General features: G+C 43.6%; 1 protein-coding gene across 1 annotated transcript in view; it reads left to right on the top strand.

Moving 5' to 3' along the window:
• Positions 1 to 27,787, top strand: part of LOC128657070 (gastrula zinc finger protein XlCGF26.1-like) — a 243,877-nt gene that overhangs the window by 17,071 nt on the left and 199,019 nt on the right. Inside the window, exons 6-7 of the mRNA XM_053711299.1 lie at positions 9,854 to 9,952; positions 17,303 to 17,410. Coding sequence (XP_053567274.1) covers positions 9,854 to 9,952; positions 17,303 to 17,410 — 207 coding nt within the window. The remainder of the gene's footprint in view (positions 1 to 9,853; positions 9,953 to 17,302; positions 17,411 to 27,787) is intronic.

Raw genomic sequence — 27,787 nt, forward strand, 5'->3', positions numbered from 1 at the left:
GTTAGTTTAGATTCTTCAATCAAGAGTTTTTTTATTTTTAAATGGTGCCAGTGAGTACTATTTTATTACAGGGTGTAGCCGGGTCCTGGTCAGCCTCTTGTTAGCAGATCTACAGGTGGCTTTAAAGCATTGGGAACTGGTGGGATAAATTTCTCACTGCGCCTCCCATACTGTGTGCTGCCCTTTTCAATATGGTCTTAGCAATTACTAACTAAGGCCCTGTATGTCTCCACAGAATGGCAAGGAGTTAAGAAGACTTCTTGATAGCTGTGGGACCGTTCATGCTGTCGCTCAGCACCAAGGTATGTGCAGCTCTGAACTTCTGGGACAGCACTAACTCGGAAATGGCTGCTGCAATTGTTCCTAGTTCTCCCTGTGAAAAGTTGGTTACCTCAGGGCTTCTCTAATGCTTTTAAGGGAAGATGGGGTGGGGGAGGACCAAGTAGGAACGCTCAGATCACATTTACATTTTTATGTGAGAGCGCAGATGGTGATGATGATGATCCTAGTTAAGGAATAAGCTTTTAGTGTCGGGTTTATGAGTGTTCCGGTGTGATGTATTTACTGGGCATTTTATTATGGGGTCAGACCGCATGGTGTGCTTAGCTGTTCAGGCAGCGACATACGGATCTCGGTTGTTTGAAGACGCTCTGGGAATAGTTTACGCCCACGAAGGGCGGAGTTACACTCCTGCGCTCAGGAAGCCGCATGGCTGTGTTCTGCCGACAGTGCCTTACGGAGCGTGGGTAAAGAAAGAAGGGAGTCTTCACTGCCTGCCGAGGCCACATGGTTTCTGTTAAAAGCAAAGGCAGAGTACTTTGGCAACGGATGTTTTAACGAGGGGGCAGGTAGGTGCCTCAGCAGAGGTTTTTTAGTTAACGGACCCGTGGTAAAGGGTGGCTTGTTTTTTTCATCATACCTTTCTTCTTATGTCCGTTTATAGTTTAACTAGAGTGTACTGTCACTTGTTTAATCTATTTTAAAGGCACAGTTACACGTTTTGTTTCATCAAATTTAAAGACATAGTTACACGTTTTCTTTCAGAGTTCTTGTTTTATGTCATATTAGTTTGCAATTCACGACCAAGTCTGTTTTTGTTTATTTGCTAACATGGATGATATGGTGAATGTTACATGTTCATGTTTGAATGCAAATGTGGAACCTCCTGTTACTTTTTGCCCCTTGTGTACTGAGAGGGCATTACAGTTTAGAGAACAAATGTTTTTTGATAAAGACTTAACAAAAGTGGATACCTCTCAAGATTCTACCGATGAGATTCAGAGTATGCTGCATCTTTCTCCCCAAGCGTCACAGCCCCTAACGCCTGCCCAGGCGCAGTCCAGTACCTCCGCAGTTTTGACTTCAATTACTCTAAAGGACATAGCTGCTGTTATGTCTTCTACACTTTTGGAAGCGTTATTTGCCTTTCCTTTCTTGCAAGGCAAACGCAGAAGGAAGGACACCCTCGTGGCTAACACGACTTCAGATGCTTTAATGGCGATATCAGATGTGCCGTCACAGGGCTCAGAATTGGAGGACCTATCTGAAGGTGAACTTTCTGAATCGGAAAGCGCCCTGCTACCGACGGATTCAGAAGTGGTGTCTGTCCGGTTTAATCTGGAACACCTCTGCCTGTTATTGAGGGAGGTTTTAGTGACTCTGAATGACTGCGATTCAATTGTGGTTCCTCCAGAAAAATTGAGTAAGTTGGACAGATATCTAGAAGTTCCTTCTTATTCAGACGTTTTTCCAGTTTCCAAAAGAACTTCGGAAATTATTGCTAAGGAATGGGAGAGATCAGGTATTCCATTCTCTCCTTCTCCCGTTTTCAGGAAGATGTATCCTATAGCGGATACTATCAGGGATTCTTGGCAGCCGGTCCCTAAAGTGGAAGGTGCTATTTCCACTTTAGCTAAACGAACTACTATCCCTATTGAGGATAGTTGTGCTTTTAAGGACCCAATGGATAAGAAGTTGGAGGGTCTTCTTAAGAAACTTTATGTTCATCAAGGGTTGCTTTTGCAGCCAGCGGCCTGCATTGTCACGGTTACAACTGCGGCAGCTTATTGGTTTGATGCCCTGGAGGAATCTCTCAAGACTGAGACTTCTTTGGAAGACATTCAGAATAGAATTAAAGCCCTTAAGTTGGCCAATTCTTTTGTGACAGATGCTTCTCTGCAAATTACCAAATTGGCGGCTAAGAACTCAGGGTTTTCAATCTTAGCACGTAGAGCCTTGTGGCTGAAATCTTGGTCTGCAGATGTGTCATCCAAATCTAAGCTTTTGGCTATTCCTTATAAGGGGAAGACCTTGTTTGGTCCTGACTTGAAAGAAATTGTTTCTGACATCACAGGAGTCAAGGGTCACCACCTCCCTCAGGATAAGAAGTCCAAACAGAGGGGTCGACAGAATAATTTTCGTTCTTTTTGAAATTTCAAGGGAATTCCCTCTTCCGCTAAGCAGGATGGGAGCTATTCTCAACCCAAGTCCACGTGGAGACCCAATCAAACTTGGAACAAGGGCAAACAGTCCAAAAAAAAACGTTGCTGCACCTAAGTCAGCATGAAGGGGTGGCCCCCGATCTGGGACCAGATCTAGTAGGGGGCAGACTATCATTCTTCGTCCAGGCTTGGATAAGAGACGTTCAGGATCCCTGGGCAATAGATATTGTGTCTCAGGGATACAAACTGGAGTTCAGATACACTTCCCCCCAGAGGAAGATTTCTTCTTTCTCGATTGTCGGTAGACCAGATAAAGAGAGAGGCGTTCTTACACTGCGTAGAAGACCTCTCTTCCATGGGAGCAATCTGTCCTGTTCCAACTCAGGGACAGGGATTTTATTCAAATCTGTTTGTAGTTCCCAAAAAGGAGGGAACCTTCAGACATATCTTAGATCTCAAGAGTCTAAACAAGTTTCTCAGAGTTCCATCCTTCAAGATGGAGACTATTCGTACCATTCTTCCATTGATCCAGGAGGGTCAATTTATGACTACCGTGGATTTAAAGGATGCATATCTTCATGTCCCCATCCACAAAGATCATCACAAATTTCTGAGATTCACCTTCCTGGACAAACATTTCCAGTTTGTTGCTCTTCCTTTCGGTCTGGCCACAGCTCCCAGAATTTTTACAATGGTTCTGGAGTCTCTTCTGGCAGTTCTAAGACCGCGGGGCGTTGCAGTGGCGCCGTATCTGGACGATATTCTGATCCAGGCGTCCTCTTACCAGCTGGCAAAGTCTCATACCGACCTTGTCCTTTCCTTCCTGAGAACCCACGGGTGGAAGGTAAATCTGGGGAAAAGTTAGTTAATTCCACAGACAAGAGTACCATTCTTGGGAACTCTAATCGACTCTCTTTCCATGAAAATCTTTCTGACAGAGGTCAGGAGGATAAAGCTCATGTCAAGCCCTTCAGTCCAATCCTCGGCCGTCAGTGGCTCAGTGCATGGAAGTAGTCGGATTGATGGTAGCAGCAATGGACATCATTCCGTATGCTTGATTTCATTTCTGACCTCTGCAACTGAGCATGCTCAGACAGTGGAATGGAGATTATACCGATTTGTCTCCTCAAATAACACTAGATCAGGAGACAAGGGACTCTCTTTTATGGTGGTTGTCACTGGATCATCTATCCCAGGGGACATGCTTCCGCAGACCCTCTTGGGTGATAGTGACGGACGCCAGCCTGCTAGGATGGGGAGCAGTCTGGAATTCCCTGAGGGCTCAAGGTGTATGGACTCAGGCGGAGTCTCTCCTTCCAATCAACATTCTGGAATTGAGAGCCATCTTCAATGCGCTTCAGGCATGGCCTCAGTTGGACTCTGCCCAATTCATCAGGTTCCAGTCGGACAACATCACGACGGTGGCTTACATCAATCATCAGGGAGGAACAAGGAGTTCCTTAGCAATGACAGAGGTATCCAGGATTATACAGTGGGCGGAGTTGCACTCTTGCCATATGTCAGCGATCTACATCCCAGAAGTGGAAAACTGGGAAGCGGATTTTCTGAGCACACAAACATTTCATCTGGAAGAATGGGAACTCCTTCCGGAGGTTTTTTCCAGCCTGGTACTCAGATGGGGCAGGCCGGAGTTGGATCTCATGGCATCTCGTCAGAATGCCAAGCTTCCGAGATACGGGTTCATGTCCAGGGATCCTCATGCCGAGCTGATAGATGCCTTGGCAGTTCCTTGGTCCTTCAAACTGGCTTATGTTTTTCCCCCGTTTGCTCTTCTTCCCCGGGTGATTGCGCGTGTCAAACAGGAGAGGGCGTCTGTGATCCTTCTCGCTCCTACGTGGCCTCGCAGGACTTGGTATGCCGATCTGGTGGCCATGTCCTCTCAGCCTCCGTGGAAGCTCCCATTGAGGAAAGACCTTCTCATTCAGGGACCCTTCCATCATCCGAATCTAGTTTCTCTACAGCTGACTGCTTGGAGATTGAACGCTTAATTTTATCTAAGCGTGGGTTTTCTGATTCAGTTATCGATACTTTGATCCAGGCGCTTGATATGGCGTAAATATCTTTATTGGTGTGAATCCAAGGACTACTCTTGGTGTAGCGTTTGGATTCCTAGGATTCTGTCTTATTCTCCAAGAAGGATTGGAGAAGGGGTTGTCTGCAAGTTCTTTGAAAGGTCAGATTTCTGCCTTATCTGTTTTGTTACACAAGCGTCTGGCAGATGTCCCAGACGTACAATCTTTTTGTCAGGCTCTGACTAGAACCAGGCCTGTCTTTAGACCTGTTACTCCTCCTTGGAGTTTAAATTTGGTTCTTAAAGTTCTTCAAGGGGTTCCGTTTGAACATATGCATTCCATAGATATTAAGTTATTATCTTTGAAAGATTTATTTTTGGTTGCTATTTCTTCTGGCCGAAGAGTATCTGAGCTTTCGGCGTTGCAATGTGATCCTCCTTATCTAATTTTTCATTCGGATAAGGTGGTGTTGAGAACCAGACCTGGTTTTCTTCCTAAGGTTGTTTCAAATAAGAATATTAATCAGGAAATTGTTGTTCCTTCCTTATGTTTTAATCCTTCTAAGAAGGAGCATCTGTTACATAATTCGGACGTGGTCCGGGCTTTGACGTTCTACTTACAGGCGACTAAGGATTTTCGCCAATCATCGTCATTGTTTGTCATTTTTTTCTGGGAAATGTAGGGTCCAGAAAGCTACGGCTACCTCTCTTTCTTTTTGGCTGAAGTCTCTTTGCATATGAGACTGCTGGACAGCAGCCTCCTGAAAGAATTACGGCTCATTCCACTAGGGCTGTGGCTTCCTCATGGGCATTCAAAAAGTATGCTTCTGTTGAACAGATTTGCAAGGCAGCAACTTAGTCGTCTCTTTACACTTTTTCCAAATTTTACAAAATCGATACCTTTGCCTCTTCTGAGGCTGTTTTTGGGAGGAAAGTTCTTCAATCAGTGGTGCCTTCTGTTTAGGTTCCCTGTCTTGTCCCTCCCTTTTCATCCGTGTACAATAGCTTTGGTATTGTATCCCACAAGTAAGGATGAAATTTGTGGACTCGTCGTATCTTGGAAAAGAAAAGGAAATTTATGCTTACCTGATAAATGTATTTCTTTTTCGATACGACGAGTCCATGGCCCACCCTGTTTTTTTGGGGACAGGTTATTATTTTTTGTTAAACTTCAGACACCACTGCACCTTGACTTTTCCTTTCTCTTCCTAACTTCGGTCGAATGACTGGGTTGGGAGGGAAGGGAGGAGCTATTTATACAGCTCTGCTGTGGTGCTCTTTGCCTCCTCCTGTTGACCAGGAGGCATAATCCCACAAGTAAGGATGAAATCCGTGGACTCGTCGTATCGAAAAATAAATACATTTATCAGGTAAGCATAAATTTCCTTTTTGAAGGGACATTCGGTGAAAATTTAAAAGCACATAAATTAATTACATTTTTGAATAGAAACATATTAGCAATATAAATGTATTGGCAAAAATACCTACAGTAAAAGTTATCACTGTTTTAGTGTTAGCATTTGTCTCTGCTCGTGCATGTGAAGCATAGCTAGATATTCTCAGTGCACCAGCATTTTAAATACAGCAGCTGCTCAGAGCACCTGCGGGGCTTGTATCATGTCAGCAATTAACAAATTCCGTCATTACCAGGTGGTAAAAGCACCTTAGGTTCTCTGAACAAGTGCTGTGTTTGAAATGCTGGTGCACGGGGCATACTTAAAGGGCCACTGTAAGTAAATATTTTCTATGCCTGTTACTAACTAACTACCCCAAATACGCTTTTTATCAATAGCATTTCATTAACATATCTCTACCGTAAATCAGAAATCTTGTCTGCAAATTTAATTGTTTTCCAAACCCACTCCGTGGGTATCCTTTGCTCTGTACCAATCCGTTTACAATACCTAGGTTTCAAAATGGCGCTTTAAACACAAAGTTATTGGTTTAAGTATTTTGAACATGCAGTGCTGAAAATAGTGGGCAGGATAACGTGACATCATCGGCGAATAAAAGATATAACTTTTAGAACGTTATGAAACTTCATTTTGGAGAAAATATAGGTCAGTAGGTTTTAATTAATGTTTATTAACTTTAATATGTTAGTTGTTTAGCTTAAAAATTATAACAGAAAGTAATCCTTTAAAGGGATGTTAAACCCAATGTTTTTATTTAAATGATTCAAATAGAGCATGCAATTTTAAGTAACTTTCTCATTTATTCCTATTATCAATTTTTTCTTTGTTCTCTTGCTATCTTTATTTGAAAAAGAAGGCATCTAAGCTAAGGAGCCATATATTTTTTGGTTCAGGTCACTGGACAGCACTCGTGTATTGGTGAGTGCATTTAGCCACCAATCAGCAAGCACAACCCAGGTTGTGAACCAAAAATGGGCCGGCTACTAAACTTACATTCTTGCTTTTCAAATAAAGATAGCAAGAGAATGAAGACAAATTGATAATAGGAGTAAATTAGAAAGTTGTTTAAAATTGCACGCTCTATCTAAATCATGAAAGAAACAATTTGGGTTTAGTGTCCCTTTAAATACATGTTTGAAACAGCTATAGCTTTTATTAGAAGCAATTTTGCTAATACATTTATATTACAAAGATGCTTCTTTTCAAAACTGAAATGCACCCATGTGGATGCTGGAATGTTCTTGTCAGTTCTGAAATAAGTTTTGGATGTTTATCCTTCTTATGGAGAAAGAAAATGCAGGAATCCAGTGCTAAAGTTTTAAAAACCAAAAACTTAATAATCCAAAATTTAAAAAGCGCCAAAAGGTCACAAAAAGGATGACATGGAAGCTAATTAGACCAAGAACAAACAGTCCATACTATACTGGTTAGTGTTTATGCTTCATACTCGTACCTTCAGATTTGCAATATATTTGAAATATTTAACGGAACATCTGAACGTACAAATCTAATAAAATTACATTTTTGATGTTATTGATCAACCTCAATATGCACCAAATATTAAAGGGACAATCTACTTTCTTTTTATTTTTGTTCAAAAAGATAGATAACGCCTTTACTACCCATTTCCCAGCTTTGCTAAACCAACATTGTTATATTAATATACTTTATAACCTCAGTTTACCTGTTTCTAAGCCCCTGCAGGCCATCTCTTATCTCAGTGGCTTTTATTAGCCTTTTACAGCCATACAGTGCTAGTTCATGTGTGTCATATGGATAACATTGTTATATTAATATACTTTATAACCTCAGTTTACCTGTTACTAAGCCCCTGCAGATCATCTCTTATCTCTGTGCCTTTTATTAGCCTTTTACAGCCATACAGTGCTAGTTCATGTGTGTCATATGGATAACATTGTTATATTAATATACTTTATAATCTCAGTTTACCTGTTTCTAAGCCCCTGCAGGCCATCTCTTATCTCAGTGGCTTTTATTAGCCTTTTACAGCCATACAGTGCTAGTTCATGTGTGTCATATGGATAACATTGTTATATTAATATACTTTATAACCTCAGTTTACCTGTTACTAAGCCCCTGCAGATCATCTCTTATCTCGGTGCCTTTTATTAGCCTTTTACAGCCATACAGTGCTAGTTCATGTGTGTCATATGGATAACATTGTTATATTAATATACTTTTATAACCTCAGTTTACCTGTTACTAAGCCCCTGCAGGCCATCTCTTATCTCGGTGCCTTTTATTAGCCTTTTACAGCCATACAGTGCTAGTTCATGTGTGTCATATGGATAACATTGTTATATTAATATACTTTATAACCTTAATTTACCTGTTTCTAAGCCCCTGCAGGCCATCTCTTATCTCTGTGCCTTTTATTAGCCTTTTACAGCCATACAGTGCTAGTTCATGTGAGTCATATGGATAACATTGTTATATTAATATACTTTATAACCTCAGTTTACCTGTTTCTAAGCCCCTGCAGGCCATCTCTTATCTCGGTGCCTTTTATTAGCCTTTTACAGCCATACAGTGCTAGTTCATGTGAGTCATATGGATAACATTGTTATATTAATATACTTTATAACCTCAGTTTACCTGTTTCTAAGCCCCTGCAGGCCGCCTCTTATCTCTGTGCCTTTTATTAGCCTTTTACAGCCATACAGTGCTAGTTCATGTGTGTCATATGGATAACATTGTTATATTAATATACTTTATAACCTCAGTTTACCCGTTTCTAAGCCCCTGCAGACCATCTCTTATCTTGGTGCCTTTTATTAGCCTTTTACAGCCATACAGTGCTAGTTCATGTGAGTCATATGGATAACATTGTTATATTAATATACTTTATAACCTCAGTTTACCTGTTTCTAAGCCCCTGCAGGCCGCCTCTTATCTCTGTGCCTTTTATTAGCCTTTTACAGCCATACAGTGCTAGTTCATGTGTGTCATATGGATAACATTGTTATATTAATATACTTTATAACCTTAATTTACCTGTTTCTAAGCCCCTGCAGGCCATCTCTTATCTCGGTGCCTTTTATTAGCCTTTTACAGCCATACAGTGCTAGTTCATGTGTGTCATATGGATAACATTGTTATATTAATATACTTTATAACCTTAATTTACCTGTTTCTAAGCCCCTGCAGGCCATCTCTTATCTCTGTGCCTTTTATTAGCCTTTTACAGCCATACAGTGCTAGTTCATGTGAGTCATATGGATAACATTGTTATATTAATATACTTTATAACCTCAGTTTACCTGTTTCTAAGCCCCTGCAGGCCGCCTCTTATCTCTGTGCCTTTTATTAGCCTTTTACAGCCATACAGTGCTTGTTCATGTGTGTCATATGGATAACATTGTTATATTAATATACTTTATAACCTCAGTTTACCTGTTTCTAAGCCCCTGCAGACCATCTCTTATCTTGGTGCCTTTTATTAGCCTTTTACAGCGATACAGTGCTAGTTCATGTGAGTCATATGGATAACATTGTTATATTAATATACTTTATAACCTCAGTTTACCTGTTTCTAAGCCCCTCTTATCTCTGTGCCTTTTATTAGCTTTTTACAGCCATGCAATGCTAGTTCATGTGAGTCATATAGATAACATTGTGCTCACTCCCGTGTAGAATGATAATAATTATGCAGGAACAACACTAATTGGTTGAAATGCAAGATTGTGAAATAAACTGAGATAAGGGGGGCCATCTACATAGGCTTAGATACAAGGTGATCACAGAGGTAAAAAGTGTATTAATATAACAGTGTTTGTTATGCAAAACCGTAGAATGGGTAATAAAGGCATTGTCTATCTTTTTAAACAATAACAATTTTCATGTAGACCCTTTAAGTATATTGCAATTAAGTACCCATTACTGTGTTAAACATTAGTTGCCTTTGGGGTGAAATGAAATATTGTCTGCAATAAATGTTCTTACAGATGACATTAATACTGACGTAGATGATAAAACAGAAGATCTGAGTGTAACGTGTCAGCTGGCAGCTCCAATGCAGGAATTGTGTGACAGTGACAATGAAGGTAAGTGCACGTGTGTGACAGTGACAATGAAGGTAAGTGCACGTGTGTGATGCGTCTTCTGTTTATGGGGTATTGCCTGTTTTTTATAGCTTATTGTCTGTAAGTGCTGTACATTATATTATCAGTCTGGGTGTCACCTCAAACACACACTGAGTGTCACAGTACAATATAGCCTGATACTCACTGACTGTTGTCACATTTGTAGAGTTTATTTATCCTCATCATATGACACCCAAGCCCTATACAGCTGCTGTCATTTATATCTGTCAAAGTGTAATCATTACTATTGTCATCTGATCAGCTGCAGATACATCAGTATTAGGAGTATTTAGGAGCATAAAATAAATCCCATAGCACTATATGATCTACTCATCTGTATGTCCTGTCTGTATATTGTGAGTTAAAGGGGCGTTGTACTTGAACCTTCTATAATACATGTGAAAGACCAGCAGAGAAACATTTTTGTAATATTTATTTTTACGTGGAAAAATTTAAAGGGACATTGCAGCGTTAAAGTCAGAGCAAACTAATTATTATTATTGATAAATACCCAGTTGAGAAGTGGCAGCAGCAATGACTATGAAAATGTGCAATAGTGTACGCAGTTGAATTGCATATTTTAATGAGCTGTGCAGACACACGTTCAAATGCAGGGATGCAGACCATGGGCGAAACCTTTATTTTAGGTCCAGATTACGAGGGGCACGTTAACATTTATACATAAGCGATAAAGAATTTTATCTCAGCTATTTGCTGGCGTCCGCTCGTATTACAAGTTGAAAGTACTCTAGAATGATTACTGCGTCCTCAGAGCTCTGGTTAACTGTTTTGGGAAAACAAAAAATTGTCACAAAATAAAAAAAATAATAATTACAAAGTACATTTTTGCTTGTGATGGATACCCCATCTGGGTAGCTCCGTCCAAAGGGTCCTGCTTCCTCCCTGCCGACTGCAGCTGTGTAGCCGCCAAGTAAATACAGCCAGTAGCCCTGCCTGATACCCGACAACACCAGTATTTAGGCTTCCACCCTGTGGCAGACTCCGGTTCCCCCTACTGGGTAGCTCTGCCAGAGGGTCCTTCCTCTCCCTGACAACAGGTCGCTATGTAGCAGAGAAAGTTGTGGACTCCGGCTTCCCCGACTAGGTAGCTTTTCCAAATGGTTTCTTCTGACACCTAGAACTTGGAACAAGCCGCTATGTAGTGGGGAAAGTGATTATAGCAATCTCCACCCAAATAACTAGACAGACTATCATTCAGTTGAAAACAAGAACTCAGTTTATTCGGAAACGCACACTCATTTTATACACAAAGACAGGGTCTTATCTCACTCCCAAATCTCCCGCCATTCCCGCCCCTCCAGACAGGCTGGCATCTGCCATAGCAGCCACAGTCCCACAGAGTCCTGGGACACAGAGGTCATGTTTTTGGGGTGATCCCGGGGAATCGGCACCACTTCCAGGGTGTCATTTGAAAGCTCTTGGTCCCCAGATGCCACAGTCCAAAATGCGGTGTGATTCGTTACTGGGAACTGGAGTTACAGCCCGTTAAAGATAGGGGGTGTCCAAAACCCCCGGTTCCCAAAGTAGCTCCCCTCCGGTAATTTCCCCACCTCTTGTCCTCCCTAGAGGCTACCAATCCACAAAAGTTAGGGCAAAGGGCCGCTGAAGCGACCAGGGGTAAAGTTAGCAAGTGTCCGGCTTAAAGTAACCGACCGGGAGTTCCAGGAGCCCGGCCAGCCGGCGAGTGGTTAGGGTGGTATCCGGTGCGGTCGGCTGGCCGGCAGTTCCAGGAGCCCGGGCAGCCTAGAAGGGTTTTCCCGGTCAGATATAAGCTCTTTCCTGACCAGGTACACATAGCACAACCAACATATAGCAAGAGCCTGTGAGATCCCATAGGCCATGAGCAGGCCAAAACTGATGTAAAACGGAGTGAGCCATGTAGTAAGGGGGTGGGGGGTAGCCTTGGCGGTCTGGTATCCGTGACATCTCCCCCCTTCCAGTTCGGCAGACCCAGCTAGACCCTTAACGGGTCAGTCTGGGGCTGTCCGACAGTGGTTCTCTACTTGTTGGTTGCTGGGAGAGGTCATCTTATCCCTCCTGGACTCCATGGTGTTTCCTGCTGGCCTTCATCCCCTGCGTCTGGGGCGCAGGGATAGTTACCCAATGCAAAGTCCCAAACAAGTTTTCCAAGGCCGGTTCCAAAACAGTAGCTCTCCCACAGGTTCCAGTGTCTTTAAGTCCCATGGCCACACTGTTTCCCTCTGTGACACCCGGCTGAGTGACTGCCGGCCCACTCACAAATAAAGCCATTGCCGGTTTCCCGGCTGTATTCCCACCCCAGACTGTAGGTTGAAGTTGCTCCTTAGTGGGGCAGGCAAAGCTCGGGAGCCCAAACTTGTGGCACCAACTGCCTGAACGGTTACCCTCCTGCCCAATGCACCGCCTGCCCCCTGTGAGAAATCCTCCTGGATGGGTATAGGGTAGGGACCATGCCAAGCTGCTGGGGATAGAGACCGGCTGTCTCTTCTCCCGGGAATACTGAGGGGTGTGATCAACCTGCGCTGGGAAAGTTACCAATAAACCACTGGGTAAATGGAGTATCCTCAAACTCCACAGAGAAAAATACAATCATACAATAGTAATAAGGATATTACTATAATAACCCTTGGCGCTAACGTGTAGCTAAAATTGGTAATGCAAAGGTTCTAATTATTGTATACTATAAACAATAAATTACCTTAGTACGATGGAAATGATAATTCCTTACAAATATGTGAAAACAACTCTCTATGTCAATTATATTGTCCCAGTATCAATTGTTGTTTTATTGTTATTTTATTTATGCAATTTTATTTTGAGGTTTTTAGGGATTTTATTGATACTACATTGTCAAACGCCTGATCAGAGTGTTTTTTAAATTTGGTTTTAAAAGTATTTCTGTGCACGATTAAGATTGTAATAAAATTTGTTTATTTTTTACTTGCACCATTACTCTGGTTCATCCTTAAGCACATCCCTTAATCAACTACCCAGTTTTCACATATTTGTAAGGAATTATCATTTCCATCGTACTAAGGTAATTTATTGTTTATAGTATACAATAATTAGAACCTTTGCATTACCAATTTTAGCTACACGTTAGCGCCAAGGGTTATTATAGTAATATCCTTATTACTATTGTATGATTGTATTCTTCTCCCGGGAATCAGCCGCTGGCGAGAGAGGTCTGCCACCTCCTCTCCCTGGAAGGGTTGCTGCCACTGGGGAGGGAGACCGTCTGTCTGCACTCCCTGGCATGGGTCTGGCCGCTGGGGAAAGAGGTCTGCCACCTAATCTCCCTAGAAGGGTTGCTGCCGCTGGGGAGGGAGACCAACTGTCTCTGCTCCCTGGAAGGGGTTCTGTTGAAGGGGAGGGAGGACGACTACCTCCACTCACGGGGGACGACTCTGCCGCTGGGGAGAGATACAGACTGCCGTCTCTCCCTGCACCTGGCTCTGCCGCTGGGGAGAGAGACCGACTGTCTTCTCTTCCAGGAAGGGGTTCTGTTGAAGGGGAGGGAGGACGACTACCTCCACTCACGGGGGACGACTCTGCCGCTGGGGAGAGATACAGACTGCCGTCTCTCCCTGCACCTGGCTCTGCTGCTGGGGAGAGAGACCGACTGTCTTCTCTCCCAGGAAGGGGTTCTGTTGGAGGGGAGGGAGGATGACTAACTGCGCTCCCGGGGGATGGCTCTGCCGCTGGGGAGAGAAACCGACTGTCTCCTCTCCTGGGAAGGGAGGACGACTACCTCTGCTCCCTGGGGATGGCTCTGCAGCTAGGGAGAGAAACCGACTGCCGCCTCTCCCTGTACTTGGCTCTGTCGCTGGGGAGAGAGACCGATTGTCTCTTCATGGAGGTTGGCCTCCGAGGAGTGGCAACAAAGAATGAGCAATGACGAGCTGCTAGATAAAAATCAGTAGCCTGGCCCCGAGCTTATGGTCTTGGACCAGGAAGCGACCCCAGCAGAAGCGCTAACAGGCAGAGCGCCACTGGCCTCTGCCCAGCACATGCAGCAGCTCTGAGAAACCAGGGAGCGGAGGTCGCTATTCACTATTTATAAAAAAAAAGATGATTTTATTGTGAAGTATGCTGCCTTGAGCGACCTCCGCTCCCTGGTTTCCCAGAGCTGCTGCATGTGCTGGGCAGAGGCCAGCAGCTCTCTGCCCTTTTGCCAGCGCTTCTGCTGGGGTGGCTTCCTGGTCCAAGACCATAAGCTTGGGGCCAGGCTACTGATTTGTATCTAGCAGCTCGTCATCGCTCATTCTTTGTTGCCAACCTCCATGAATCGCCAGACTGCGGTACCTTAGCTCCGTGCAGACTCCGTGGCATGCTGCTGAACACGGTCTAGCAGGCTCTTGTATGCATTTTCCTGTTCCCATTCTTGGCCACATATATAATCTATAGCGGCTTGCAGCCAGAGTACTCCCGAGAGATCCAGCTGCCTCTCTCGGTACTCGCAAATGTCCTCCAGTCTTTGGTCCGCCTCGCTCCCAAAGTCTGGGTCCTTTAGCATCTTTTCCCATAATAATCCAGGGCTGCCATAACCAAAGCCCTCTGTGGGGTGCCATCCTCCCGCCATGCCCGCGCTTGCATAGCGTGCCATCAGAGGGCACAGTAGCCGCCATCCAGCACCTCTTCTTCCTGGATCAATCTATCCAATTCAAACAGCCATTCCCCCCTGGGCTGCTCTCCCAGGAAAGGCACTCGCAAGTCCCACTGGAGGGTGTACTGTTTCTCACAAATGGGGAGGGTCGTTATCCGATATCCCTGCTCTTGTTGAAGGGCCTCTCTCCAGAGTTGCCAGCGGAAAAAGTCACTTTGTGCCAGCAGGTCCCAATATGAACTAGGACCGTCCGGCTGGCCAGCGCCTCCTGCATTCTCCTTTGGAACTCGGCTTCCATAGTTGCCGGCTACTGTGGCACTTCTCCTTTGTCAGCAGGAACCGGGTGGAAGAAGCAGATCCCACCGCTGCCAACCAATGTGACAGATAACCCGGCTACCTTCCTCCCTGCCGACTGCAGTTGTGTAGCTGCCAAGTGATTACAGCCAGTAGCCCTGCCTGATACCCGACAACACCAGTATTCAGGCTTCCACCTTGTGGCAGACTCCGGTTACCCCAACTGGGTAGCTCTGCCAGAGGGTCCTTCCTCTCTCTGACAACAGGTCACAATGTAGCAGAGAAAGTGGCGGACTACGGCTACCCCGACTAAGTAGCTCTGCCAAACGGTTCCTTCTGACACCCAGAACCTGGAACAAGCCGCTATGTAGTGGGGAAAGTGATTATAGCAATCCTCAAATGACTAGACAGACTAGCATTCAGGTGAAAACAAGAAATGATTTTATTGGGAAACACACACTCCTTTTATACACAAACACAGGGTCTTATCTCACTCCCAAATCTCCCGCCATTCCCGTCCTTCCAGACAGGCTGGCGTCTGAAATAGCAGCCACAGTCCCACAGAGTCCTGGGACACAGAGGTCATGTTTTTGGGGTGATCCCGGGGAATCGGCACCACTGCTTGTGCAATGCCGCCACCTGCAGATTCGCAGCCAATTGGCCGCTAGCAGGGGGCCTCAATCAACCCAATCGTATAGGATCGGGTTGATTGCTGTCCGCCGCTAATAGAGGTGGTGGATATAGTTAAGGAGCAGCGAGCTGAAACAAGGGGAACAGGGGCCATTTGCCCCTTGTTAAATTGACCCCTCAGTTGCTAGAAAAAACACAGGCAAAGGGCTTTAAAGGGACACTGAACCCAAAAAAATTCTTTCTTTCATGATTCAGATAGAGCATGCAATTTTAAGCAACTTTCTAATTTGCTTCTATTATCAATTTTTCTTCGTTCTCTTGCTATCTTTATTTGAAAAAGAAGGCATCTATGCTAAAGAGCCAGCACATTGTTAGTTCAGACCATGGACAGCACTTGTTTATTGGTGCTGTCCAATCAGCAAGGACAACCCAGGTTGTTCACCAAAAATGGGCCGGCATCTAAACTTACATTCTTGCTTTTCAAATAAAGATACCAAGAGAATGAAGACAATTTGATAATAGGAGTAAATTAGAAGTTGCTTAAAATTACATTCTCTATCTGAATCAAGAAAGAGAAAATTTGGGTTCAGTGTCCCTTTAACATAGAGATACATACCTATGCATGTCTAAAGATGTATATATACATAGGAATGTAAAATATTTATATTTTGGTGTCTGGTTAGCGCACTTGAAAATATGGGATCAGGTTTGTGCCGCCAGTAGGGTTCTCCCCCCCCCCCCCCCCGCTTTTTTACTCCATTAACTTCTATGGAGGAATAGGTTATCGCATGCACAATATCCTGATTTCAGCTTTTTACGTTCTTTGGGTTAGCGCGCAAGCTAACCTTTTACTTTCAACTCATAATATGAGCGCAACCCACACAAAAAGCTTACTTCTAGCGCAGTTAACAAGCGGGGGCTTTAAATTGTGCTCCACTTGTAATTTGACCCTTAGTAAGAAAGACCACGATCCCGTCTCTAATATTGTATATGTTTGTATAAAATAATCAGGATTTTACTGTGTCAGTGTGAGGGGGATTGTGTCTGTTTTCAGGGGCTGTTGGAATACTAGAATAGCACAGGTGAGTATGTATATGTGTGACGTGTCTCACTTTTAGAGTCCCTATTCCCCCTCAATAAAACACACAGGTGAAAACTCACCTGTTATTTGTGGTGATTGTGATATAACTCATGTAGGGCTGAATTCTAAATAAAATGAAGCAAAAGACTGAAAACAGCATCAGCACAAGGGTATAAAAGGGCTCAGTGGTGAAAAGGTTAAACTTGATAACTTGCATTATTTCTATTATTTTTACTCTTTTATTAACCCTTTAAGGACACAGCTTTCAGTTTGCTCAATTGTTTTATGACGGAAAAATTCCGTCATATGTCCTTAAGAGGTTAAATAAATAGAAAATACTTTTGTCTTGAACTATATAAATCTCTTTATATATCTGATGTCTCTATCATATCACTGTGGTACAATCTCTCACCCAGGCAATACAAGTTAAGATAATTAAATGGGCTATACTGAGGTTTTAATAACCAATGAGAAATGCATTTTATTTTCAAACTCCCTTTACTGTATGACACAGGTTGTATTTACTGTTGTGCTGATGTTATTTCATGAGATGTTTCTTCCAGATGTGACTGCTACTGATGTAGGCTCAGGTTTATTAAACTTGAATTACACTGTTTTTCACATTTTTGTTTTAAACTAAATTTTAAAAAGATACCATGTAAAGAATCATTTATTTATTTCTATTACTGATATTTTTTAGATGAAAACGATGCTAAAATTTTATGTAACACGGAACAAATGGAAGATCAGGGGCTAGCAAATATGGCAGAAGCTGCAAAGCAGGAAATATGTGACAATAAAAATATAGGTGAGTGTACTAGTGTGACGTGTGTCTGAGGGATACAGGACACAGGTGAGTACATTTGTCACAAATCTGTGGGAAGCAGGGCACAGGTAAGTGTATGTGTGGGACGTGTCTGAGGGATGCAGGGCACAGGTGAGTGTATGTGCGTGACGTGTCTGAGGGGTGCAGGGCACAGGTGAGTGTACGTGTGTGATGTGTCTGATGGATACAGGGCACAGGTGAGTGTACGTGTGTGGCAAATCTGCGGGATGCAGGGCACAGGTGAGTGTACTTGTATGACATGTATGGGGGATGCAGGGCACAGGTGAGTGTACATGTGTGATGTGTCTGATGGATACAGGGGACAGTTGAGTTTATATGTGTGATGTGTCTGTGGGATACAGGGCACAGGTGAGTGTACGTGTGTGATGTGTCTGAGGGATACAGGGCACAGGTGAGTGTACGTGTGTGATGTGTCTGAGGGATACAGGGCACAGGTGAGTGTACGTGTGTGATGTGTCTGAGGGATACAGGGCACAGGTGAGTGTACGTGTGTGATGTGTCTGAGGGATAGAGGGCACAGGTGAGTGTATGTGTGTGATGTGTCTGAGGGATACAGAGCACAGGTGAGTGTATGTGTGTGATGTGTCTGAGGGATACAGAGCACAGGTGAGTGTACGTGTGTGATGTGTCTGAGGGATACAGGGCACAGGTGAGTGTGTGTGTGATGTGTCTGAGGGATACAGAGCACAGGTGAGTGTATGTGTGTGATGTGTCTGAGGGATGCAGGGCACAGGTGAGTGTACGTGTGTGATGTGTCTGAGGGATACAGGGCACAGGTGAGTGTACGTGTGTGATGTGTCTGATGGATACAGGGCACAGGTGAGTGTACGTGCGTGACGTGTCTGAGGGGTGCAGGGCACAGGTGAGTGTACGTGTGTGATGTGTCTGATGGATACAGGGCACAGGTGAGTGTACGTGCGTGACGTGTCTGAGGGGTGCAGGGCACAGGTGAGTGTACGTGTGTGATGTGTCTGATGGATACAGGGCACAGGTGAGTGTACGTGTGTGATGTGTCTGAGGGATACAGGGCACAGGTGAGTGTACGTGTGTGGCAAATCTGTGGGATGCAGGGCACAGGTGAGTGTACTTGTATGACATGTATGGGGGATGCAGGGCACAGGTGAGTGTACATGTGTGATGTGTCTGATGGATACAGGGGACAGTTGAGTTTATATGTGTGATGTGTCTGTGGGATACAGGGCACAGGTGAGTGTACGTGTGTGATGTGTCTGAGGGATACAGGGCACAGGTGAGTGTACGTGTGTGATGTGTCTGAGGGATACAGGGCACAGGTGAGTGTACGTGTGTGATGTGTCTGAGGGATACAGGGCACAGGTGAGTGTACGTGTGTGATGTGTCTGAGGGATAGAGGGCACAGGTGAGTGTATGTGTGTGATGTGTCTGAGGGATACAGAGCACAGGTGAGTGTATGTGTGTGATGTGTCTGAGGGATACAGAGCACAGGTGAGTGTACGTGTGTGATGTGTCTGAGGGATACAGGGCACAGGTGAGTGTGTGTGTGATGTGTCTGAGGGATACAGAGCACAGGTGAGTGTATGTGTGTGATGTGTCTGAGGGATGCAGGGCACAGGTGAGTGTACGTGTGTGATGTGTCTGAGGGATACAGGGCACAGGTGAGTGTATGTGTGTGATGTGTCTGAGGGATGCAGGGCACAGGTGAGTGTACGTGTGTGATGTGTCTGTGGGATACAGGGCACAGGTGAGTGTACGTGTGTGATGTGTCTGAGGGATACAGATCACAGGTGAGTGTACGTGTGTGACATGTATGGGGGATGCAGGGCACAGGTGGATGAATTTTATTTTCAAAAACCTCACAGAACCCTGTAATACGTCTCCTGTGGGAATTCTGATTGGTTACAGTGAGGCTGTATTTGTAGCAAGTAAAGTAACTGATTCCCAGCTAACTCCCTTTACTGTATGACACAGGTTGTATTTACTGTTGTGCTGATGTCATTTCATAGGTTGTTTCTTCCAGATGTGACTGCTACTGATGTAGGCTCAGGTTTATTTAACTTAAATTACACTGTTTTTCACATTTTGTTTTAAACTAACTTTTAAAAAGATACCATGTAAAGACTGATTTATTTCTGACAGTTTTTTTTGTTGTTGTAAAAGATGCTAAAAATGTATGTAACACGGAACAAAGAGAAGATCAGGGGCTAGCAAATATGCCAGAAGCTGCAAAGCAGGAAATATGTGACAATAAAAGTATAGGTGAGTGTACTAGTGTGACGTGTGTCTGAGGGACACAGGGCAAAGGTGAGTGTACATGTGTGATGTGTCTGAGGGATACAGGGCACAGGTAAGTGTACGTGTGTGATGTGTCTGAGGGATACAGGGCACAGGTGAGTGTACGTGTATGATGTGTCTGAGGGATACAGGGCACAGATGAGTGTAGATGTGTGATGTGTCTGAGAGATACAGGGCACAGGTGAGTGTACATGTGTGATGTGTCTGAGGGATACAGGGCACAGGTGAGTGTACATGTGTGATGTGTCTGAGGGATACAGGGCACAGGTAAGTGTACATGTGTGATGTGTCTGAGGGATACAGAGCAAAGGTGAGTGTACGTGTGTGATGTGTCTGAGGGATACAGGGCACAGGTGAGTGTACATGTGTGATGTGTCTGAGGGATACAGGACACAGGTGAGTGTACATGTGTGATGTGTCTGAGGGATACAGGGCACATGTGAGTGTACATGTGTGATGTGTCTGAGGGATACAGAGCAAAGGTGAGTGTACGTGTGTGACGTGTCTGAGGGATACAGGGTACAGGTGAGTGTACGTGTGTGATGTGTCTGAGGGATACAGGACACAGGTGAGTGTACATGTGTGATGTGTCTGAGGGATACAGGACACAGGTGAGTGTACATGTGTGATGTGTCTGATGGATACAGGGCACAGGTGAGTGTACATGTGTGATGTGTCTGAGGGATACAGGGCACAGGTGAGTGTATGTGTGTGATGTGTCTGAGGGATACAGGGCACAGGTGAGTGTATGTGTGTGATGTGTCTGAGGGATACAGGGCACAGGTGAGTGTACATGTGTGATGTGTCTGAGGGATACAGAGCAAAGGTGAGTGTACGTGTGTGATGTGTCTGAGGGATGCAGGGCACAGGAGAGTGTATGTGTGTGACGTGTCTGAGGGATACAGGGTACAGGTGAGTGTACGTGTGTGACGTGTCTGAGGGATACAGGGTACAGGAGAGTGTATGTGTGGGATGTGTCTGAGAGATACAGGGCACAGGTGAGTGTACATGTGTGATGTGTCTGAGGGATACAGGGCACAGGAGAGTGTATGTGTGTGATGTGTCTGACCATGGAACTCCCAGTAAAGAAACCTACAAGTTTCTAATTAATTGTGCAAACATATATAGCATTATAAACGCGTTTTTCAAAGAACTACCTTGTTATTTGACTGCTGTGCTAGCTTAGTCCTAAACATGTAAATAAGTCTCCTTTTTACTGGTTGCTAGGTGCCTCTCTGGAAGAGTTTACACCGTGCACCAGCAGTGATTCTGTGACATTTATTGTTTGCCGAGTGCTATAGATCATTAGCAAGACCTAAGTTATCATATGACACCGCACTGCAGAGGGTACGTGTGCCTTAGCAGTAAATTTTAAAATGCGAGATTTCTAATATAGAATTGTTTTATCTTTTTTATATTTTTTTTTTTTTTTTTTCTGTCTAGAATTATGTTTAATATATTATAATATACATTGTCCAGACACGCTGAAGTCAGATTCAGTTAAAAATTATACACCAAAATTGGTGTTAAATTGGTATTAACCCAAATGACTATATTCTTTCTATGGATACCATATATATCTAAATACACTATACATAATACAGCTGTAATTCATTGTTTTCTATCTATTTTTTTTTTTTTTTTTAAGTTTTAAATTTTTTCTTTATTAAGAACAAAAGGTACATACAGTTAGATAACCAAAGAAAGAAATTACTTTCCACAAGTACATCAAAAGAATTACATAGCATTAACATATAACAATTAGGCGTATTGCAGAGTTATATACATCTATATATATTGTAAGCAATATTTGTGCTTCTATTCAGTCAATGCGGGGAGTCTACAATGTACCTAGAAGTCACGGATAGCGGAGTATAACTCCAGAGTCGTAGTGATAGGGTTGAAGTGACAGTTGTAACCACGTTTCTCAATTACTTTGTCGGTCTGTATTTTAACATGGTCATTCAGTGGCATTGGGAGTAAGGGGTAGGTTATAGGGTTAGTAGGGAGGGAGTCATCACATGGGAGGGGGAGGGGAAGTTCAGGTGAGAAGAGGTGAGGAGAGGGGAAGGGGTTAGGGTAAAGAACGCGGTAGTGGAGATGGAGACATGAAGAGAGTGAGTGGGGGAGAAAGGGGAAAAAAAAAAAAAGGGGGTAAAACTACTTGTGCGCGGTATCTCCTGTCCCAACTGCCTAGGGAGAGGAAAAGCGGTACGGGAGTCCGTATGGGTCTACTGGATCTGAATCCAGTCACCCCAAATTGCCCAGTAAACTTCCATTCGCTCTAACGAGCTATATGCAAATTTTTCCATGTTGGCTAAGTATTGTATTACCTCACAGACTTCCGAAATCGTGGGTGAGGTAACCTGTTTCCAGGCTCTAGCAATGCAAAGTTTGGTGGCCGCCATCACATAGATCACCAGTTGCTTGCTACATTTGGGGAGAGTATTATCCATGATGTGGAAGAGTGCCACCCTTGGCGTTAGCTGTATAGTCAGATTCATAGAATGCAAGAGTGTCTCAACATCTTTCCATAGGTCCTTTATTTTAGGACATGACCACCATATATGGGAATTGGAGCCTACCCTTCCGCACGATCTCCAGCAATCGGGAGATACATTAGGAAACATTCTCGACAGTTTGGTGGGCACTCTGTACCATTGTAGCATTAGTTTCATATAACTTTCGAAGATCGTTATACAATGGATCGTTTTTTTTGTCAATTCAATCGCTGCTTTCAGCTCTATATCTGATATGATTAAAGCCAACTCCTTGCACCACATTTTGATTTGGCTTGGGAGGCCTTCTGAGTGATCTTGTAGCATGGCTTTGTAGTGGAATGTGAGGGGTTTCCACGTCCCCATCTCAAGCAGCCATCTTTCTTCCCATTTAGAATGGGGTCTGAGAGTCTGAGTGCCAAATTTCCAGGAGCGAAGTAAGCTGAGTACCCTGCAGCATTCAAAGTAGAGCCATAAGGGAGAACCGCTTAGTAAGTCGAGTACTTGATGGACTGTCATAAGTTTACCGTTTGAAAACAGATGTTCCACCATGTCTATGTTGTGTTGTATCCAAAACTCAAGATGGATATTCGGTAGGTCCCAGAGAAGACCCCTTATCTGGTGAATCGGTGAGGGATGTGGGGCAATCTCCTTATGATGTCTAAGTACATGCCACATTTTGATATTTTGTTGTACTATGGGGTTAGGAACTCTATCTACCAGCTGCTTGTGTTCATGAACCCAGAGAATACTTGGTAAGTCTAGGCCTTCAGGTAGGTGTAGTTCCTCTATTTTGAACCATTTCGGTTCCTCTCTAGTCGGGCCCCAAGCCGTGATCTGTGATAGTCTAGCGGCTTCATAGTAAAGGAATATATTTGGAAAAGCTACTCCACCTTTGGAGAACTCTCTCTGCATGGTTTTGTAGCCAATCCTAGGCATCTTTTTCCCCCATACATACTTAGAGAAAATTCGGTGAATTTGTTGTAATGTGCCATGCGGGATGTTCAATGGGAGACATCGGAATAGGTACAGCGCTTTAGGAAGCAGTGACATTTTCACCGTGGCGATGCGGCCCATCCAAGAGATTTCTCTGAAATCCCATCTGTGTGTTAAGGATCGCAACTCAATGATGAGGGCGTCAAAGTTTAGAAACTTGTATGCCCCTAACCAAGGTCAGATAGAGAGGATGACGTCTAAGTCTGCACTTAAGTGAACACCTAGATGTTTGAGGGACGTTGTAGACCAGTGAAAGTCATACGTTTCACGTAGGCTCAGGAGTTGGTCTTCGGGCAAGTTAATACTGTATGCCTCTGTTTTTGAGACGTTTATTTTGTAATAGCTCAGAAGGCTGTTCTAGGGCAGTGAAAACTGCCGGGACTGAACTTTGGGGGTTTGTGAGAAAGAGAGTAACGTCGTCCGCATACAGAGCAATCTTTTCCTGACTAGTGCTTACTGGTAATCCCTCAATGACAGGCGACATCCGAATCAGTTCTGCCAATGGTTCCATGACCAGGGCAAATAGCAAGGGGGATAGTGGACAGCCTTGCCTGGTACCATTGGAAATATTGAAGGGAGGAGAGCAGAAGCCCAACCCTCTTACTCTGGCACTTGGATTAGAGTACAAGACTTTGATCATGGTTATGGCTTCGGGTGGGAAGTCAAACGTGTCCAAGACTCTCCACATATACTCCCATCTGACCCTGTCAAACGCTTTTTCAGCGTCTAGTGACAGGGCCAGAAGGGGGACAGCTCGTCTCTTCGCCTCGGAAAAGACGGAAATCAGTCGTCTCGTATTGTCCGGGCCCTGCCGGCCGCTCACGAATCCGACCTGGTCTGTGTTGATTAATCCCGGCAGCAGGGGAGACAGCCTTTCCGCGAGAATTTTAGAATATAATTTTGTGTCTACATTAATAAGTGAAATGGGACGGAAATTGCCACAAAGGGTCGGGTCTTTACCCGGCTTTGGGATCGCAACTATAGTTGCTTCAAGATATTCTTGTAGTATCTGTCCTTCAGTTCTGATTTCGTTGTACGCTTGACAGAGTACAGGTTTGAGTTGCGTTTGTAATTTTTTGTACAATTGCCCCGGAAACCCATCCGGGCCCGGGGCTTTATCAGTCTTCAACTGTTTAATTGTTATTCCGAGTTCCATTTCAGTAATAGGTTCAGTTAGCTTAACCTTGTCTTCCTCTGAGAGTTTGGGTAGGCCTAGTCTCTGTAAGAAGGAGGAGATATCCGGAGGAGACATCACTCTGGGTGTCTCATGAGAGTTGATGTTGTACAGGCGTTCATAAAAGTCGGCAAAAGCCTTTCCTATGTCTTCAGGAGCATGTACTTTTTGACCTTCAAGGACGAGGTATGGTATTCGGGAGCTAGCTAGTTTCTGCTTCAGTTTATTTGCAAGCAACGAGCCTGCTTTGTTGCTTTTTGAGTACATAATCATTTTGAATCTCAAAAGGGCTCGCTTAAATTTTTCCACTTCCAGGTTTTTAATCTGTGATTTCAAATTCAAAATCTCAGTGGATAGGCTAGCTGTAGGCATTAGTTTGTTTTGCCTTTCTTTCGCCCGTAGGTCGCAAGTGAGCTTGCCTAGCGGGGCCCCCCATTTTTTTTTGATATTCGATGCCTTTGCAATACAGAATCCCCTGATGTACGCCTTTAATGCTGCCCACCTGATTTGGTGCGAAGTCTGATTGGGTCTGTTAGTGTCTAAAAATTCCTCGACCTTGTCGACCAATTCTGTGACAAAAGAGATTTATTTATATTTATTTATTTATTTATAAAATATTTTACCAGGAAGGATACATTGAGATTTCTCTCGTTTTCAAGTATGTCCTGGGATCACAAAACATTGCATTGATACAATAGGGTACAATAAAATACAAAAACAATAATAAAAATACACATTATATGCAAACATTTAACATAGAGCAGGTATGAAATATTTATCCATGACAGGAGCATTCTGTTTTGAGATATGTATAGAGGGATCTCTTAAAGGATTTTAGGCTTGGGGAAGTTTTTAAAGTGTGAGGGAGGTCATTCGCCGGGGGTCGCGTAACTAGTTGTCCTCCCAGAGAAACCTCGGGAGCCTCCATGACGGTCTAGCCAGTGCGGATCTCTCAATGTCAATAGACATTGTAACAGCGTCATGATCTGACCATGGACAGCTGCATATGCTAGAGTTTGTGATTTTGTTCATAGACCAGGAGTCGACAAAGAAGTAGTCCAATCTCGAGTATGATCGGTGAGGGGGAGAAAAATACGTGTAATCTCGTGAGTCAGGGTGACATGCCCTCCACACATCATAGAGCTCAGACTGGTATATCAGGTTTTGAAATTTAGGAGCTGTAGACCTAGAGTAGTTGTCTAAAACTCTATCTTTCGGGAGTTTTTTGTCCGTATGGGGGTCCCAGACTAGATTAAAATCTCCTCCTAGAATTAATGTGCCTTGCTTCAGGCCATCGATAAGATGCAGCATTGTGCGGAGGAAGGTTATCTGACCTTGGTTAGGGGCATACAAGTTTACTAGAGTGAAGAGGTGTGAGTTCAGTTTGCAAACCACCAAAAGAAACCTCCCCTCTGGGTCCATTTCTATATGTTGTGGTTGAAATGCAACTCTTGCACTGATGCAAATTGAGACACCTCTGGTTTTTTCATGGTAGGTCGAATTAAGGACCACCGGAAAGTGTCTAGATTTCAATATTGGAGTATTAGTTGAGGACCAATGCGTCTCCTGAAGGAAGGAAACATCACACTGGAGCTTCCTTAAGTAAGTTTGTACCATGCTTCGCTTCTCTGGCGAGTTAAGTCCCTTCGTGTTGAGGGAGACAAATTTAAGACCAGGGTTCATCGCGAAAGCAAAAAAAAAAAAAAAAAAGGGGGGGGGGAGGGATCTAAAGGAGGAAGAAGGGAAGTTAAATAGCAGTTGTTAGTAGTCTGAGAGCAGTAATGAGTGTGGGCTGGTGGTTATCGTCTGTTTATAAGTTATGAAAATATGAAAAGTAGGTCACTTAGTGAGTGCGATTGAATCTGTGTTCTTGTGCTTACTTTCGGTAAGCTATGGTGTTACCCTTGGGGGGGGTGGAGAGATACAGTCCTACGACTGCATTAACCAATGTCCAAAAGAGTAAGAAAAAAGAGAAAGAAAAACTGAAAATCGGGGAGAGGAGAGAGGAGATGGGGTTCGGGCCGAGGCAAAGTCTGTAAGCAGGGGGGGGGAAAGAGAAACAGTAATGTGCATCGCTTCCCTGATAAGCAGGGTCAATTCTATGTATATTTATCGAGGTGTAACTGTATAAATTAGTATCATTCTATAGGTCATGAGGAAAGAAGAAAAAGGTGTTCCTGTATAGGGTTTAACCGTAAATGATTAAAAGTGCAGATGTCAAGGAGAGAAAAATGAGATATTAATGGTTCAGTGTGCTGTCCTGAAGGTCATGTAAAAACTTTATCTGATCAAAACAATATCTTTCAATCATAAATGCGAGAGAAAATGGTGAAGGATCACAGTAATCATAATAGCTTCAGTCTGTGTAATTAGAACCTACCAACTATATTTTAGCACATAATGGTATCTTTGTTGCCTAGGTTAGGTGTTTTTGTTCTGATCTAACATCTGGTATGGGTCATAGTAGCTTCACTCTGTATAACCAAAACCTGCGAAACTACATTTAAGTGCATAATGACATCTTAATTGCCAAGGTCAGGTGTTTCTGTTCTGATCTCGCATCTCTTATGTGGCTTATCTATTGATATTTAGGCTAATCTATACTCACAGGTGCAAAACTAATATATCTTAATTAATAATTAACTCATATAGGCAATAGAGAACTAGAGGGGATCTAGTAAAGCCTTTTTGTCAGATATGCTTAGGACTTGTCTTATAGCATTTACTTTAGGACTCAATAAGTTATGCCTTATCAAGCGAGACTCTCCGACTGAGGCTAACAGGCTCTAGTCATGTGATGAAACATATCCTTCCTATCATATCTATCTTAACATACCCATTCGCATGTTCAACGGCTTATGTGTCTCTATTAGTACCTAGTGGGTGTATGCTAGGTTTGAATATAATTGTAGGGTACCATGGGCTGAGAGCTATTAAAGCAAGTATGGGTGTCTAGGGAATAGGGTGCGGCAGTTAAGGTCCTGGGAAATGATACGTACTTTGGAACAGAGATAGTAATGTTTTATCTCTTGTAGAGACTGTTAGGTTGGTTAGGAATTACCTGTCTCAAATCTCTAGACAAATGTAACATATAATAAACATAGGGCTTGTGAGTTATGATAAACAGTGCATATAATCAGTGTCAAGAGTAGCACAGAATAACTGTAAACATTGCAAGAGAAAGAAAAAATTCAAGCATTTTCGTTATCAGCAATAGGGCAAAATGGGATAGTCTCTTATTGCGTGTCCATATCTTTGCAGCGTATCCTCATATATACCTTCCATATAGGATTCATTGAAATTTGCAACAAGTAACAGAGATGATAAGAAATAAACCTAAGCATTGCTAGAAAGGTATGTATTACTCTGACATTTTCACAGTCGAAGCCAGACCAGGAG

This window comes from Bombina bombina, chromosome 4 (assembly GCF_027579735.1).
Source record: "Bombina bombina isolate aBomBom1 chromosome 4, aBomBom1.pri, whole genome shotgun sequence".
NCBI lineage: Eukaryota > Metazoa > Chordata > Amphibia > Anura > Bombinatoridae > Bombina > Bombina bombina.